This window comes from Hemiscyllium ocellatum, chromosome 7 (assembly GCF_020745735.1).
Source record: "Hemiscyllium ocellatum isolate sHemOce1 chromosome 7, sHemOce1.pat.X.cur, whole genome shotgun sequence".
Classification (NCBI taxonomy): domain Eukaryota; kingdom Metazoa; phylum Chordata; class Chondrichthyes; order Orectolobiformes; family Hemiscylliidae; genus Hemiscyllium; species Hemiscyllium ocellatum.
The window spans coordinates 80,977,938-80,994,524 of NC_083407.1; the positions used below are offsets into that span (position 1 = coordinate 80,977,938).

At 40.4% G+C, this 16,587-nt stretch overlaps 1 protein-coding gene across 1 annotated transcript in view; it reads right to left on the reverse strand.

The window, feature by feature from the left end:
• Positions 1-16,587, reverse strand: part of tmeff2a (transmembrane protein with EGF-like and two follistatin-like domains 2a) — a 93,236-nt gene that overhangs the window by 8,203 nt on the left and 68,446 nt on the right. Inside the window, exons 6-9 of the mRNA XM_060827389.1 lie at positions 15,555-15,703; positions 6,837-6,896; positions 5,925-6,051; positions 5,649-5,807 (exon numbers count right to left, since the gene is read on the reverse strand). Of these exons, the coding sequence (XP_060683372.1) occupies positions 5,649-5,807; positions 5,925-6,051; positions 6,837-6,896; positions 15,555-15,703 (495 nt within the window). The remainder of the gene's footprint in view (positions 1-5,648; positions 5,808-5,924; positions 6,052-6,836; positions 6,897-15,554; positions 15,704-16,587) is intronic.

The window sequence follows — 16,587 nt, forward strand, 5'->3', positions numbered from 1 at the left end:
AACGTCTGGCCTCTCCCTTTGACTTCTAGTCATGGCAATTTGGTTAAAGTGAGTTTTGAGAAGATTTGTAGCTCAGGTTGAAGTTTTGGATGTAGGTTTGCTCGCTGAGCTGGAAGGCTCATTTCCAGACGTTTTGTTACCCTACTAGGTAACATCTTCAGTGGGACTCAGGCAAAGCTATGCTAAAAAATACCTGCTTTCTATTTATATATTTGGGTTTCTTTGGGTTGGTGATATCATTTACTGTGGTGATGTTATTTCCTGTGGTGAAGTCACTTCATGTTCCTTTTCTCAGGGTGGTAGATGGGTTCTAACTCGATGTGTTTGTTGATAGAGTTTTGGTTGGAATGCCATGCTTCCAGGAATTCTCATGCGAGTCTTTGTTTGGCTTGTCCTAGGATGGATGTGTTATCCCAGTCGAAGTGGTGTCCTTCCTCATCCGTATATGAAGATACTAGTGAGAGAAGGTCATGTCTTTTTGTGGCTAGTTGGTGTTCATGTATCCTGGTGGCTAGTTTTCTGCTCGTTTGTCCAATGTAGTGTTTGTTATAGTCCTTGCGCGGTATTTTGTAAATTACATTAGTTTTGCTTGTTGTCTGTATTGGATCTTTCAAATTCATTAGCTGCTGTTTTAGTGTGTTGGTGGGTTTGTGGGCTACCATGATGGCAAGGGGTCTGAGTAGTCTGGCAATCATTTCCGAGATGTCTTTGATGTAGGGGAGAAGCAAAAGCAGTTTGTTTGCCCACTCTAACCCATATGCTATAGGTGTACAGGGCAAATTACAGCTGATGCTGGAATCTATACTGAAAGGAAAAAATGCTGGAAATCATAGCTGGTTAGGCAGCATCCATGGAGAGAGAGCAAGCTAATGTTGAGTCTAAATGATTCTTCATCAGAGCTGACACAAAGTGTGGAGGGGTTAGCATTTATGCAATGATGGTGTTGGGGATTGGTGGTTGGAGTACTGAGGGAGAAAGGGTGATGATAGTGCAGATTAAGTGATCGGAATGTGAGAATGGCAGAACCTCTTGACAATCTGGTGCTGGCAATGCTGATAAGCTGCCTGTCTTTTTATCTGCTCTAGGATGCAAGTCAACCAAAAAATGCTGCCGGACTGTAAGCTCTTATTGAAATGGCAATGTGCTAAAAGGCAAGGCAAGTCAGATATGAGCATCCAAATACATGCAAAGTGAGCAAGTGTTAAGAAAGCAAGTTAAGAGTGATATGCATCCTGTACAGTTGTGTGAGCTAGCTGTGTGGCCCTGTACACAGTGATTTGGCAGAAGCACTGCAATGTAAAATGTTTGTAAGCTCCAAAGTGCTGTGAAAAGCTGTTATCATGTCTCGATGGGATGAATGGCCTACTTTTGCTTCTATATCTTATGATAGAAAGGCAGCTGTCCTCAGTAAACTCAAGAAGAACTCATTAGTCAGGAGGACCTACTACTGTCAGTCAAGGGCATCATCTGGTTTCACTCTGGGGCTTGGACATGGTCAGACAGATGATTGGGATGTTTAGGGTCAGTGCTTCTGTATCATTAAAGTCCAGGAGTTCGCCAGTCAGTATTAACAGCCGAGTGCAATCAGCCCAGGGATTATTGTTATGCACAGTAAACATCCCGCAGTGCAGTCACCAATCAGTCAGGTTTAGGGCAGTGGGCATGGTCAGTCCAGGGAAAAGTCAAGCAGAAGGTTATTATCAGGGTTCACTAAATGGCCATCACTGTGGTAGAGAAGTTGGGAAGTTGGCCAATTATGGATACTGCAGGCACATACCTGGATATAGAGGGGTCCTTAATTCAACATTAGGATCTGAGATAATAATGCATTGAAGGGCACAGGTTGCTGGGGGAGGGTGACCATCGATGGTAATCACCATGCTGATTTTGATGGGGAAGAAAATGTTACGTGATGGTTGGATAATCGACTAAGGGTTAAGAGGGAAAATGATGAGATGAAAAACTAAATAAAAGAGTTCGGTAATAACACTGGCAGAGAATACAAGGCAGAAAGTAACAGGAAGTTTGGAGGGGCAAACCACAGATTGACAAGCTGAGCCGACAATCCACTCTGAAGTACTTCTTGTGTTACTTTCCATCTAAATTGCAAATGCAAATGAAAATTAAAAATGGCTGTCATGACAAGGCAAAGTACAGGAAAGAGGTAGAGAGCTTAGTGGCCTGGTGTAAAGACAACAATCTCTCCAGCAAAGAATCTGATCATTGACTTCAGGAAGTGAAGTGGAGGAACCCCACCCCCTCTGTCAATGGTGTTGAGGTGGAGATGGTCGAGAGTTTCAAGTTCCTAGGTGTAAAGATTGTCAACAATCTGTCCTTGTCAATCGATATCGATGCTGCAGTTAAAAAAACACACAAATGCCTCTACTTCCTCATCAGGCTAAGGCAATTCGGCATGACCAAAATGACTCTTTAATAATTTTTATAGAAGCACCACAGAAATCTACTGTCCAGATGCTCTGCCTAAGACCACAAGATCCCAGTCACCATCCATTTCAATTTCCCTTCCCATTCCCTCTCCGACGTGACCATCTTCAGCCTCCTCCATCGTCACAACGAATCAGACCACTAATTGGAGGATCACCTCATCTTCTGCCTGGGCAGCCTACAGCCAGGTGAACTCAACATTGAGTTCTCCAATTTCAAATAATCTACCTTCCCATCCCCGAACTCCCTTTTCAATTCCTCTCTTCCATTCGTCTGACCGACTCTTCCTTCCAGCTATCAACCAGATTCATTCCTCCCAACGACCAATCAGGCCGTACTTGCTACCTGTGTTCATCTATCACTACCTCACCACACAGCCCTTCTCCCCCACCCAAAACCCTCCCCCACCCTCTCCTTTATCTGCAGTTCCCCTTACACCCATCTGCAGTCCTGAAGAACGGTTATACTTGAAACATTGAATTCTCCATCTCCTGATCCTGCCTGGTTTGCTGTGTTCTTCCAGCCTCCTGCAATTCCAGCATGCAAACTAGCCTTCCATCCATTGACACTATCTAAATTTTCTGCTGCCTCGGGAAAGCAGCCAATATCATCAAAGACCCCCTTCCACTCCAGTTTTACTCTCCCATCCTCTTCCACTGGGCAGAAGATAACAAAAGTTTGAAAATGTACCAATGGATTCAATAACTGCTTCTTCCCCGCTGTTATCAGACTTTTGAATGAACCTTTCATATACTAGTTGATCTTTGTCTGCACTTCTCTGTAGCTATAACGTTACATTCTGCATTCTGTTCTATTGCCAGGATGTACTTACGCATGGTATTGATTTGCCTGGATAGCATGCAAAACAATACTTTTCCATGTATTTCAGTACTTGCGATAATAATCAAATCTATGGCTGCTGCACAACTAAAGTGCAGAGAAATTGAGGAGGAGTAAACTTGCCAGAAAGACCAGACCAGCAGCAACATTTAGAGACTGCTGGACAGCACCATGTGAATAAGTCATAGCAGAGGATTCTTCAGGATGTATAGATGGCACAGCAGGCCCAAACTCCATCATCCTGGATGCCATTTCTTCCAGATGAGAAGGATGAAGATATGTCATCTGCTGGAACTATGTCATCTGCTGGAACAGGACTTGTGATCTGAAGGGATGGATGGCCATCCAGGTTACAGCTTTGCTACATTTTTATGCGACTGGTTACTTCCAAGGGTCAGCTGGGGACCTGTGTGTGATTTCTCAACTCAAATGTTACACACACTGTTACTGATACAATTTGTATGAGTATCCAGATCACAGCATTTCATCTCATTTTGCCATCACAAGGAAATTGCTCTAGCTTGGTCAGTAAACTTTGCCAACTAGCAGGAATTCCCCAGAAGCAGGAAACTACAGATCATGCACATCACAGCATGCACCATATGCTGACTTCATCATGAAGGAGTTCCATTCTGCCAATGTACAAATAATCTTGATCATTGATACCACACCTTTGTAGGTACCAGGTATCATGGAAGCTGTGATAATGCCTATATCTATGATTAACTTGGATTCCAGCTTCATTTCAAGGACCAAATGACTTAAAAGAATGGCTCATTGGAGATGAGGGCTATGCAGTGCAATCATGGCTGAAGACTATTTTCCTGATAGAGGCTAGGCATAGATACAACACAGTCTGTTCTTCCACACAGATCTTCACAAAGCAGACATTACACCTTCTTAAGTCGAGGTTCTGATGCTTGGATTGATCTGGTGAGATCTCTTAGTACACTCTAGAGAGAGGGTGCTGCTAAATCCTTGTATGATATGATCTGCACAACTAGAGAAGGCAATAGCAATGTGATGGTTGCTGAAGAGTGATGGCAGACTTTTGATGAGGACCATTGTGTAGGAGAAATATCACCTTCATCATCATAAAGCAGTGCAGCATTGCATGCAAGAGATTAGAATTGGGTGAAGTCATCATTCATTGACTGTAAATTTGTTGTTGCTGGAAAGGCAGGCAGCCCTGTTTAGTCCAAGAAGGTATAGGTATCCCCTGCTATCCGAAAGTAGAGTGTTACTATGAAACCTTTCATAAGCCAAAATGGCGTAAAGTAAAGAAGCATTAATTCATATGGGAAAATTTTTGCGTTTTCTTGTAAAAACAAAACCCTCTTTGGATTTCTTTCGGTTAGCGAAAACAGGCACTAATGTAGGTCTTTTGTAAAAGTGGAGTAAAGCGAACATTAGAGAAGTAGAAGATATCTGTAGCCCTATGTTGTAGCTTCATTAGGTTGGCACCTCAACTGAAGCTACAGATGTTCTGGGATTTTTCACTGTGGCACAAAAATGTGGAAAACATTGCTGACTGCGCTGATGACAGATAGATACTTCTAGAGACAGCAACGTAAGCAGAAAAAGATTAGAAGTTTTTCAGATGTGACTCTTGGTTTTTCGATGACTTTTGCAATGGCCTGACTGTGTGTATGTGATTTAACTAGTCAAGATTTTATTGCATGCCAAGCTATTGCTCGACTTTGTCTGTAAGACAAAATCACCCAATTTTCATATAAAAGGAAATGTTAGCAAGATAGAAAGATCAAGAACAACTGGATAGTATGTGCCTGTGTTATATCTTACCTTAGATCGATGCCAATTGGTGCATTCTATTTTATTATTCAAGTTGCCTGAAGAGGTTTGGGATGGGGTGTACCAAGAAACCTCTAATACACAAAGGGCATCACCAAAGATAGTATCAACTCTTCCATCCTTTTAAAAAACTTAAAAACAAACAGCTGACCATTCCAAACCAATTATATTATAGCAATATGTTCTTTCATTTGTTTACAAATTGTGGGCAGGCTATCAATTTTGGAATCCGCCCATCCTCCATTTAACTCCCTTAGAAACCTTGCTTTCCACAGTATTGCTACTCCTGACTTCTCAACATTGTCATAATGCTTCTTATTGTCATAAAGTGCACGCAAGACAGGCCCAGTCTCTCTCAGATCAATAACATTGCACAGTACTTGTTCCTCCTGTAAATGAGAGAGCTTGGCGCTGACCTCTGGGTGCCAGAAATGAACAATGTTTCTTAAAATTGACAGGATTAACATTTAGCACAGGATTATGCAGTGGAAATCAGAATACCTGATTACCTTAATCAAGTAATTTGACCAATTATTAAAAAGTAAGGTTACCTTGTTATGCAAAGAACTACAATCAAAATGATGGCCACCTGCACAGCTCCAATGATGGATGCTATTAAGACATACTGAAGTTTTCCAGCTCCAGGAACGACATACAAAACATTAAACTCTTTTTGTTCGCAACGTGGTCCTTTAAAACCTGTTTCACAGCTGCAAGATGAGTGTAATTGGTCAGCAAATGAATTGAATTCATACAATATTGAAATAAGTAAATGTTTACATGGAAATAAAAAAAAAGACTTATTACTGTCTTGTCTAAACATTTACCTGCAAGATGGTTCCTGTTTATTAATCAAGTATTCACATTTTCCATGTAAACAAAGATTATCCAAGTGATTGGGACATGGGATAAAGAGTCCTCGGGCAGGTTTTTCTAATTTATTGGCATTTTTTTCTGTAATATAAAATGCAAAATGGAGGTAAATAAGAAAACTGAAAAATATTTAATGACTTTCAGCAAGAATTTGAGAGTCAGTGGAGTTGAGTTCTATATGAAACTCATCTTAAAAAGTATGAGGCCAAGATTAGGTTGCTCACAGCATGAGAATAATAAAGTCCAACGAAGGCACTTAAGACAGAAATAGCAGTAGAACCAAGATTTAATTTATGAAATTGAGGTTACAAAGGCAATCCAGCTTTGACGTTCTTGTCAAACAGATTCTTCTGCCGTTGGCCTGAAAGTGCAGCATCATTTTTCCCATCTCCACAAATATCTCATCCAAGTAGCCATTTTTGATTTAAACCTAATTGATGAATTTGGCAGGCTTATTCAACTATGGAGATCCAATGATCTTGTCTTCACATTTTCAAAAACACTCACAAAAGAGTCATTGGAAGTAGAAGACCTGTTGATACTTCTTCCTCTCTAGCATGTTGTGCAATTAGTCACTGACCAAGAAAAGCAATTAGGATAAAGTTTTTAAAAATTCCTAAACAGAAAAATCTTCTGTTTCATTTGCAGACCATACTGCAAAAAACAGTGTTTGAATATTGGGACTAACACTCTAACTGTATAATCTGGAATCAGGAAAATATTACAAGTGGGATTCTAGAATTGTTTACAGCACGGAAAAACATGAGTTGTGAAACTTCAAAAAACTAAACTCCGAACATTTTTTATCCAAGTTGTCTTATTTTTTTTAAAAAAACTAATTTCTGAAAAAGGTTAGAAATTGATACCTGTGTAATCAGTCCTTGCATAAAGCCCATCTTCAGTTTTCGTACCTGTGGTTGCATTGTCTGTTAAAAAAAGTTAAAAATGTTTTAAAATCACTGAAGTTACCCAAGCAACCTGTATGATACACAGCACATTTCTGTCCTGTGACTCTTTTTCCATCAGTTTGATCAATAGGGAAACAGTTGAAGAGTAAGCTGTACATTTCTCCTGCTAAAATCACCAAGGAATAACAAACATTGTACTTAACTCAATGTGTTAATTAAGCATTTGTGACAAGGTATTTCATTTTAAGCCTTATTCTTGAATTAATTATCCTGTTACAGAACGTGCTACCTCTGGGTCATGTGCAAATTAGTAAGATTACAATTGCTAGTTTACAGAAGGTAATTTTCCAGAACATTTTTCCTTATTCTTGAATTAATTATCCTGTTACGGAACATGCTGCCTCCGGGTCATGTGCAAATTAGTAAGATTACAGTTGCTAGTTTACAAAAGGTAATTTTCCAGAACATATTTACTTTAAAGTTGGGCCATTAACTGCAAATAAAGGATACTCTGCATGTTTGGAGGTTTCATGTGTTCCAATATAAAGACAATTGTTTTAAATGGCATTTTGTTTTTGCAGGTTAGTCTCACATTATCCCTTGTTGATTGGGAAGAGCATGACAGGTTACGGGTATCTCTGATAACAAATTAAACTATAGATTCTTTTTACTTTTCATGTTTGGCTTTTCTTTTTACTGAAAGTAATTTCACACTTACCTTTGTAGAATCCTTCACATACAAAAATTTCTTGAAAAAAACAGTTGTCTCTGTAGAAAGCAGAGCTCTCACGGTGACAATGAAAGTCTTACTTGCTTTGTCTTGTATTGTAAAGTATTTACCATTGCTATTCATATCATGCAATTGACCTCTGAAAGTCATACAGAATTTTGGATATGATACAATCTCTATATATTAGTATGCTGCAAAATGTGTTGTCAGATTATAACATTCAAGAATTTTAACCCAGCAGACTACATTATCTCTCATGAAGAATGTTTGTTCTGTCAGTTGAGAAAACCACATACTTTGTTTTGTGGTATCACAATGTACTCTGTCATAATAGTACCTTACAAACTTCCTGTTACAATGGGTAGAATTTTCCTAGTCCCGAACAATGTGGAGAATGGCAAGTCAGTTGGGAAAATCTGGCAAAACCAGAGAAAATAAGATTCTTAGGGAGAAAGAACAATGTTGGATTCTACAACTAAGTTATGAACATGAAGTGGGGAATCTTGCGAGTGAGTGGTAACAGGCAATTTACATGTATTTGCTAACTATTAGTACTTAATCATGCCTCATTGATATGAAATTTCCCATTCTCTTACACACCAGAGAGAAATTAGAGATGACAATTCCTGACATGGAATTCAGAGGTTGTACATGGCGATTCCGGTTCACTGCTTGCTCCTCTGAGCCTCCAACTTAAGCAACAGTCACTAACATCTCAATTATGTCTCATAGGCAGTGGTTGCCTTAATGCCCCATCATACACTCTGACGCACCAGTCTTAGCACATAATCATTTCAATCCCAGATTCACTTACAATACAACTCTCCACTTCAATGTTGCAATTTAGAATACACCAACATCTTTAATATAATACTCCTGCCATGGCACTTTGCATTGCAGGAACAATTACCCATGTCATGGATTGGACCAAGGTACATTTGCAGGGTTCATTGTTTACTCTCCTACTGCACACTCACTTTGCTCTTTCTTGGATGTTCACAGCATCTCTTCCTTGGACCGCCTTTGCATGCTTTGTCACTTCTTTCAGAATTTAAAGGCTCACAGTAATTCCGTCTTGCTTTGCTGTTTAGCAGATACAATACCAGGTGTTTGTCATAGATGTCACCAGTTTTCATTCAAGGAGGATCACATATTGCTGTATAGCATTGTGCTATGTCAATGTCACACATATTGTACATGCCAGTAGTTTTGAGGGCAATTAAAAAGCATTTTCTTCAATCCAGTGACCAGATCTTTGAGTCTCAGGGGAGTATTCCTTGGTCAAGTCAAGGGGAAATTGTCATCAGTCAGGAAGACCTGCTTGTCAGTCAGGGGTAGTCTCTGATCTCAGTCTATGGGCCAAGACATGGTCTGTCATCAACATGAGGTGGTCATGGTCAAGCATTCTGCATAACTGCAGTATGGAAAGCAGGCTAAAAAAGATGTGATAGATGCTGAGGAGCTGGGAGAGCAGCAACATTCTTCCAAAGAGGAAGATGAGGACAGTGAACAGAAGTAATGACACCTTCAGGGCAACTTAAAGCACAAGTCAGACAGGACTTAATTGACACCTGGTTCTCATGGATGGGACCTGGGGGCTGTGATGATTCACCGACTGTAAATTTGTCATTGATCCAAAGATAAGTGAAGGATGGGTTGCATCTGAACTGGAAAGGGACCAATGTCCTGGGTGGAAGGTTTGCTCGAGTTGTTCAGGAGGGTTTAAATTAGTATGGCAGGGGGGTGGGAAACTGAGCTATATACCGGAGGTGAGAATCGATGGAGATGAGGCAATAGCAAGAGGTAGCACAGCCAGTGGGAAGGAATTTCCTGGGAAACAACCAAAGGATCAGTTAAAGTGTGTTTGCTTTAATGCAAGTAGTATCAGGAATAAAAGTGATGAGCATAGAGCATGGATCAGTACCTGGTGCTATGATGTTGTGGCCATAACAGGGACATGGGTTTCTCAGGAGCAGGAATGGTTGCTGGGTGTTCCAGGGTTTAGAACATTTAAAAAGAATAGGGAGGGGGGGGAAAAAAGGAGGGGGTGTAGCACTGCTAATCAGAGAGGGTATCAAAGCCACAGTAGTTACAATAATCGAGGAGGATCTGCCTCCTGAGTCAATATGGGTGGAAATTAGGAACAGTAAGGGAGCAGTTACCTCATTAAGAGTTTACTACAGGCCCTCCAGAGCAGCAGGAAGATTGAAGAAAGCAAAGATCCGCAGATTTTGGAAAAGTGTGAATGTAGTAGGGTAGTTGTAATGGGTGACTTTAACTTTCCCAAAATTGATTGGAACCTCCTTCGAACAGATGGTTTGGAAGGAGCTGTTTTTGTTAGGTGTGTTCAGGAGGGTTTCCTAACTCTGTACGTTGACAGGCCGACGAGGGGAGAGGCCATTTTGGATTTGGTGCTTGGCAATGAGCCGAGTCAGGTGTCAGATCTTGCGTTGGGAGAGCATTTTCGGGATAGTGACCACAACTGCCTCACATTCTACATAGCTATGGAGAAGGAGAGGAGCAGGCACAATCGGAGGATATTTAACTGGGGAAAAGGAAACTATGATACTATCAGAAATGAGTTGGGAAGCATGGACTGGGAGCAATTGCTCCATGGAAAGGGCACTATAGACATGTGGAGACTGTTTAAGGATCAGTTGTTGCGAGTGATGCACAAATGTGTTCCTCTGAGACAGGCAAGAAGGGGTAAGATAAAGGAACCTTAGATGATGAGAGCGGGGGACCTTCCTGTCAAAAGAAAGAAGGCAGCTTACGTAAGGTGGAGGAAGCAAGGGCCTTGCTCAGCTCTAGAGGATTACAGGCAGGCGAGGAAGGAGCTCAAAAATGGTCTGAGTAGAGCCGGGCGGGGCGGGGGTGAATGGGGGCATGAAAAAGGCTTTGCAGGAAGGATTAGGGAGAATCCGAAGGGATTTTACTCGTATGTGAGGAATAAGAGAATGATCAAAGAAAGAGTACGGCCAATCAGAGATAGCACAGGGAACTTGTGTTTAGAGTCTGAGGAGGTAAGGGAAACTCTAATTGAGTTTTTTGCTTCTGTCTTTACTAAAGAAAAGGGCCTTGTAGTGACTGAAACCATTGAGGAGCAGGTAAGCATGCTGAAACAGGTAGAGATTGAGGAAGCTGATGTGTTTGTGGACGTGGCTCCTCATTCCTGATGAAGGGCTCTGGCCCGAAACATCGAATTTCCTGTTCCTTGGATGCTGCCTAACCTGCTGTGCTTTAACCAGCAACACATTTTCAGAAGCTGATGTGTTGAAAATTTTGACAAACATTAAGATTGACAAGTCGCCAGGGCCAGACCAGATTTGTCCTCGGCTGCTTTGGGAAGCGAAAAATGTGATTGTTTCACTACTTGCAAAGGTCTTTGCATCCTCGCTCTCCACCGGAGTCGTACCGGAGGACTGGAGGGAGGCAAATGTAATTCCCCTCTTCAAGAAAGGAAATAGGGGAATCCCCGGCAATTACAGACCAGTCAGTCTCACGTCTGTCATCTGCAAGGTGGTTGAAAGGATTCTGAGGGAAAGGATTTATGACCATCTGGAAGAGCATGACCTGATTAAAGGCAGTCAGCATGGTTTTGTGAGGGGTAGGTCATGCCTCACAAATCTTATTGAGTTCTTTGAGGATGTTACTAGACAAGTTGATGAGGGTCGAGCAGTGGATGTTGTGTATATAGATTTCAGTAAGGCATATGATAAGGTTCCCCATGGTAGGCTCGTTCGGAAGGTCAGGAGGAATGGGATATAGGGAAATTTAGCTGTCTGGATACAGAATTGGCTGAAAGACAGAAGACAGCGAGTGGTAGTGCAAGGAAAGTATTCTGCCTGGAAAGTCAGTGGTGAGTGGTGTTCCACAGGGCTCTGTTCTTGGGCCTCTACTCTTTGTAATTTTTATTAATGACTTGGAAGAGGAGATTGACGGATGCGTTAGCAAGTTTGCAGATGACACAAAGGTTGGAGGTGTTGTTGATAGCATAGAGGACTGTTGTAGGCTGCAGCGTGACATTGATAGGATGCAGAGATAGGCTGAGAGGTGGCAGATGGAGTTCAACCTGGATAAATGCAAGGTGATGCATTTTGGAAGGTCGAACTTGAAAGTTCAGTTCAGGATTAAAGACAGGATTATTGGCAGTGTGGACGAACAGCGGGATCTTGGTGTGGAGGTACATTGATCCCTTAAAATTGCCACCCAAGTGGACAGGGATGTTAAGAAAGCATATGGTGTTTTGGCTTTCATTAACAGGGGGATTGATTTTAACAGCCGTGAGATCTTGTTGCAGCTCTATAAAACTTTGGGTAGACCGCACTTGGAATACTGTGTCCAGTTCTGGTCGCCCTATTATAGGAAAGATGTGGATGCTTTGGAGAGAGTTCAGAGGAGGTTTACCAGGATGCTGCCTGGAATGGAGGGCTTATCTTACAAAGAGAGGTTGACTGAGCTCAGACTTTTTTCATTGGAAAAAAGAAGGAAGAGAGGGGACCTAATTGAGGTCTACAAGATAATAAGAGGCATAGATAGAGTTGATAGCCAGAAACTTTTTCCCAGGGCAGAAATTGTTAACACAAGAGACCATAGTTTTAAGATATTTGGCGGAAAGTATAGAGGGGATGTCAGAGGTGGGTTCTTTACACAGAGAGTTGTGAGACCATGGAATGCGTTGCCAGCAGCAGTTGTGGATGTGAGGTCATTGGCGATATTTAAGAGACTGCTGGACATGCATATGGTCACAGAAATTTGAGAGTTCGTACATTAGGTTTACCTCACATGAGGATCAATGGTTGGCACAACACGTGGGCTGAAGGTCCTGTTCTTGCTGTACTGTTCTATGTTCTATAAGTGGTCCCTCTTTCTTCCCAGAAGCAAATGTGGCTAATTTTTGTTTATTTTTCCTTTGTTTTTGCTGTTAGTAAAAATGAACGTTTTCAACCATTTGAAGACTTTCCAATATGTAATGTTTTCACACTATCCATTGAGGTTATATATGTTATGTTTGGTGCTAGGGAAAGGGCAATATTTCCTTTGACAGGAGTGTAAGATGAAATAGCACTACGGACAGTAAATCTGTATAGCTTGATTCTTGTAACTGCTATGATGACTGTCGAGTAAATTGAGAATGATGAAAAATATAATTATGAATTTGAAGTTACATGTTTAATGAAGTGTCAGTCATGCCACCCATGTGCTCTCAGAAGAGTTTATTTTTAGTTTCCTTTCTGCTATGTGCATTTGAAGGTAGTTGTTGGCTGGCATCACCTCACCTTGTACAGTGCTGAGTTTTAAATATGGCTCCAGGAATCCCAGCTATGGTACAGGTCATTCTACTGTAACTATCGTTTCGTTAAAGCAAATTAGGTATAATGCGACTGACGAATTGTGGACACTATTTCTAAAGTGCAAACTTTTAAAGTGTGTATTGGTTATGACACAATTCCAGCCTCATTAGCTTAAATGGTGCTGCTATTATGTAATTTTCTTATAACACAGGATTGAATGTGAACAGAACTACGCGTTATAGCAGAACTGACTGTAAATACTTTTGCTGGCGAGCACATCATGGCACAAGCAAGGCCCCTTACAGGTGTGTGCAAAACTAAACAAGCAAGCTTCGAAGTACTGCATGATAAGATCCACTGCAACCTATGGAGGGAAAGTCTCCAATGGAACTCCACAAAATTGCAACTTGGCTGATTTTGGTGAAATTTGGCCCAATGTGTGTACATACATTGTAAAACTCCAAAAGTACAAGAATAAATTATAATAACGAAAATGTTAACAATAAAGTTCAATTGGTTTACCTTTGAAATGGAAAATCTAAGGAACCTGCAGTATTTACAAGATATTCAGAGCATCCATGCAACAGCATTTCTGTACGTTCATAGATTTTTAAAATTCAGCTAAATTTTACTGTGAATACAGAATAAATTCGTGCTTTTCATTGTGTTAACTCTCTTAAACCTACTTAAATCCAAACTTTTAGTAGTTTCCAATAATGTTACAACATCAGAATTCCAAGATTTAGCTTTAGTCTTTAAGCATTCTCCTCACATTTGCATCACTCAATCAGAAAAACTAATTGAATAATTGGGATTGTATTACTAGGCTTTGTATGATTTTAGCAGTTGCAGTTGAACAGAAGGCATAGGTCACAGATGGTCAACTTTTCAAGTGGTGAAAAATAAATTATGTGCTGTCAAGGAGTAACAAATATTAAATAAATGGGATAACTGTACATTTCTATGCTCCCACCAAGGAGAGGCACTTGCAGGGAGCACAATGAGAAACATGTGCATATAGCCCATTATTTTTCATTTGTTAAAAATTGTAGCTAAAGTTTGAGCAATTTTGAAAGTTAATTCATCAATGAGGCTGTTGAAACATGCTTTGCCTCTAATTAGCTATTTGATATCTTGATTTTTCTCATTTTTCATTGTCTCTACTTTTTCTCTTTCTCATTCCATCTCCTCCCTAACACCTCTCCCTTATTTTACTTTTTCTGTCATCTAATACTGACACATTCTATCTCTCGTCCCTCTTCTTTTCATCTCCTTTATTTCCAGAATCACAGAACCCCTACAGTGTGGAAGCTGGCCATTCAGCCCATCGAGTGTACACTGATTCTCCAAACAGCATCCCACCCAGACCAATCGCCCCAACCCTATCCCTGTAACCCTACATTTCCCTTGGCTACTCAAAATAGCCTGCACATCCCTGGATACTACAGGTAATTTAGCATGGTCAATTCACCTAACCTGCACATCTTTGGACTGTAGGAGGAAACTAGAGCACCCAGAGGTAACCAACGCAGATACAAGGAAAATGTGCAAACTTCACACAGACAGTTGTCCAAATCTGGAGGCGCTATGAGGCAGCAGTGCTAATCACTGAGCCACTGTGCCTCTCATGTTCATTCACTTGCCTTTTTTCTATCTTTGCTACTCAAGTCCTTTCTCCTGGTTCCTTTCTCTTTGCTTCTTGTTTTGCTTTCCATTCATTCTTGCATTTTCTACCCTTTCTGCTTTCCCTATTTCCTCTTTTTTTGTCTCATTCCATGTACTGAACAGAAAATAAAAGACAAATTGTTTAAAATTTGAAAGTGTGACTCATTCATTCTCTGAAGCCTGTGTCCTTCAATTGAAGGAAACAAGAGCAGGTGCAATGAAACCTGCCTGAACTCAAAGAGAAACTCAGTGTTGTGTCTTCAATTTTTCATCTCTATTACATGTTTTCTATCCTCAGCAGTGAAGGCCTGGCCATGCTGCACCATGGAACTGAACGACCATGTAACACAACCTATCTTACGGTAAATCAGCAACAACACTTTCAGTTCAGCTGACTTGATTTCTGGAGAGAATCTGGTATTGTGATGCATGTTTGTGTTTATGACCGTAATGGCTCTGTTGCTTCCTTGCTGAACTGTGGGTGAAATTAAATGCATAAATTGACAAAAAAAAAGTTAAAAATTGCACTTCACCTACAGAAGAGCTAGACACTCAGTGTACTTCTGATATAGGTGTACTCAAATTTATTCATATTGTTTAATAAATAGCCACTCTAATTTCATTATATGTCTTGTTTGTAAACAAACTCTAATACTTGTGGTGACAGGTTATCACTACAAGGATTAAACATCAGATACTCTGGAATAAATTATGACATAGAATTAAAAATGTCAAATAACTTTTTTATAAACTTCTGATCCTGCATTTTGAGTGTGGTTCAGAGTTGAAATATTAATGTTGCAGCCCACTATCTAATCCATATTTGCTTCAAGTGCATTAGTGCAGGATCAGTGAATTTACCCTCATTGGACACTGAAAGAGCATGAATACTTTAACAGAATATTCACAGGATTCTGCAAAAATAAAAACATGACTGAAATTTTACATTATAATTCGCAAATAGAGCACTGAAACATTTCCATTTACCTGGACATCTTCCCAAATGAGTGACTTCAATGAATTCCTGATTCTGGCAAGATGCCTCTTTAACCTGACAAGGATTATCATAGGATTTACCATCAGAAGCACATACAGGGTTGAAACTGATGCGGGAACAGTCAATGTTGCACACACACCTAGATGAGAAAAAACATGAGCTTTATTTAACTCTTGCAAACATGCCACTATCCAAAGCCCCAAGCAAGCTACTGCTTTCACTTGGAATACAGTCTGAAGAATTGCTTTAACAATACTACAGGCTGTACTGATTTGGAGACGCCAATGTTAGACTGGGGTGTACAAAGTTAAAAATCACACAACACCAGACTGTAGTTGATTAAGTTTATTTGAAAGCACGAGCTTTCGGAGAGCTGCTCCATCAATCACCTGATGAAGGAGCAGCACTCCGAAAGATAGTGCTTCCAAATAAACTTGTCGTCTATAACCTGGTGTTGTGTGCTTTTTAACTTTGTACAAGCTGTACTGTATTTCTTGTTATCCTTCAGGGGCTTAGAAGGAAAAATAAATGATCCCTTAAAATAATCTCCTAAATGCAAGGTGCTAAGCAATAAATATACACAATAGGTTTATGCAATAATTGCTTGTCATGTTCTACCAAAAACATTAAAGGAAGTTTAGTATAGCAAGCTTTGCTGTTTGAACAGAGTTATTATTTGAAAGACAAATTTTTGAAATGCAATAGCATTGTATTCAGAATGCCACAGGGTGGGACTGTGAGAATCGGAGGAGTGTTCTTATTGCTTCTGGAATCATTAAGGAATAGTTTTGAAATTTACCCAAGCATACATCATGGGTTCTAGGCAGGTTATCTAGTGAAACTTCTACAGCAGATCCCCTGTTTAGAAGTTAGTTAAAATTCTAGTGAGTTCTCATAGATATCATGTGATCCTGACCACATTGATGAACAAGATGCCACTACAGTGCAATGGAAGCTTTATCCTTCACCAAAACTAATTCTGTTAAAGTAAAGGTTGATGAGAACAGAACAGCAAATTAAGCC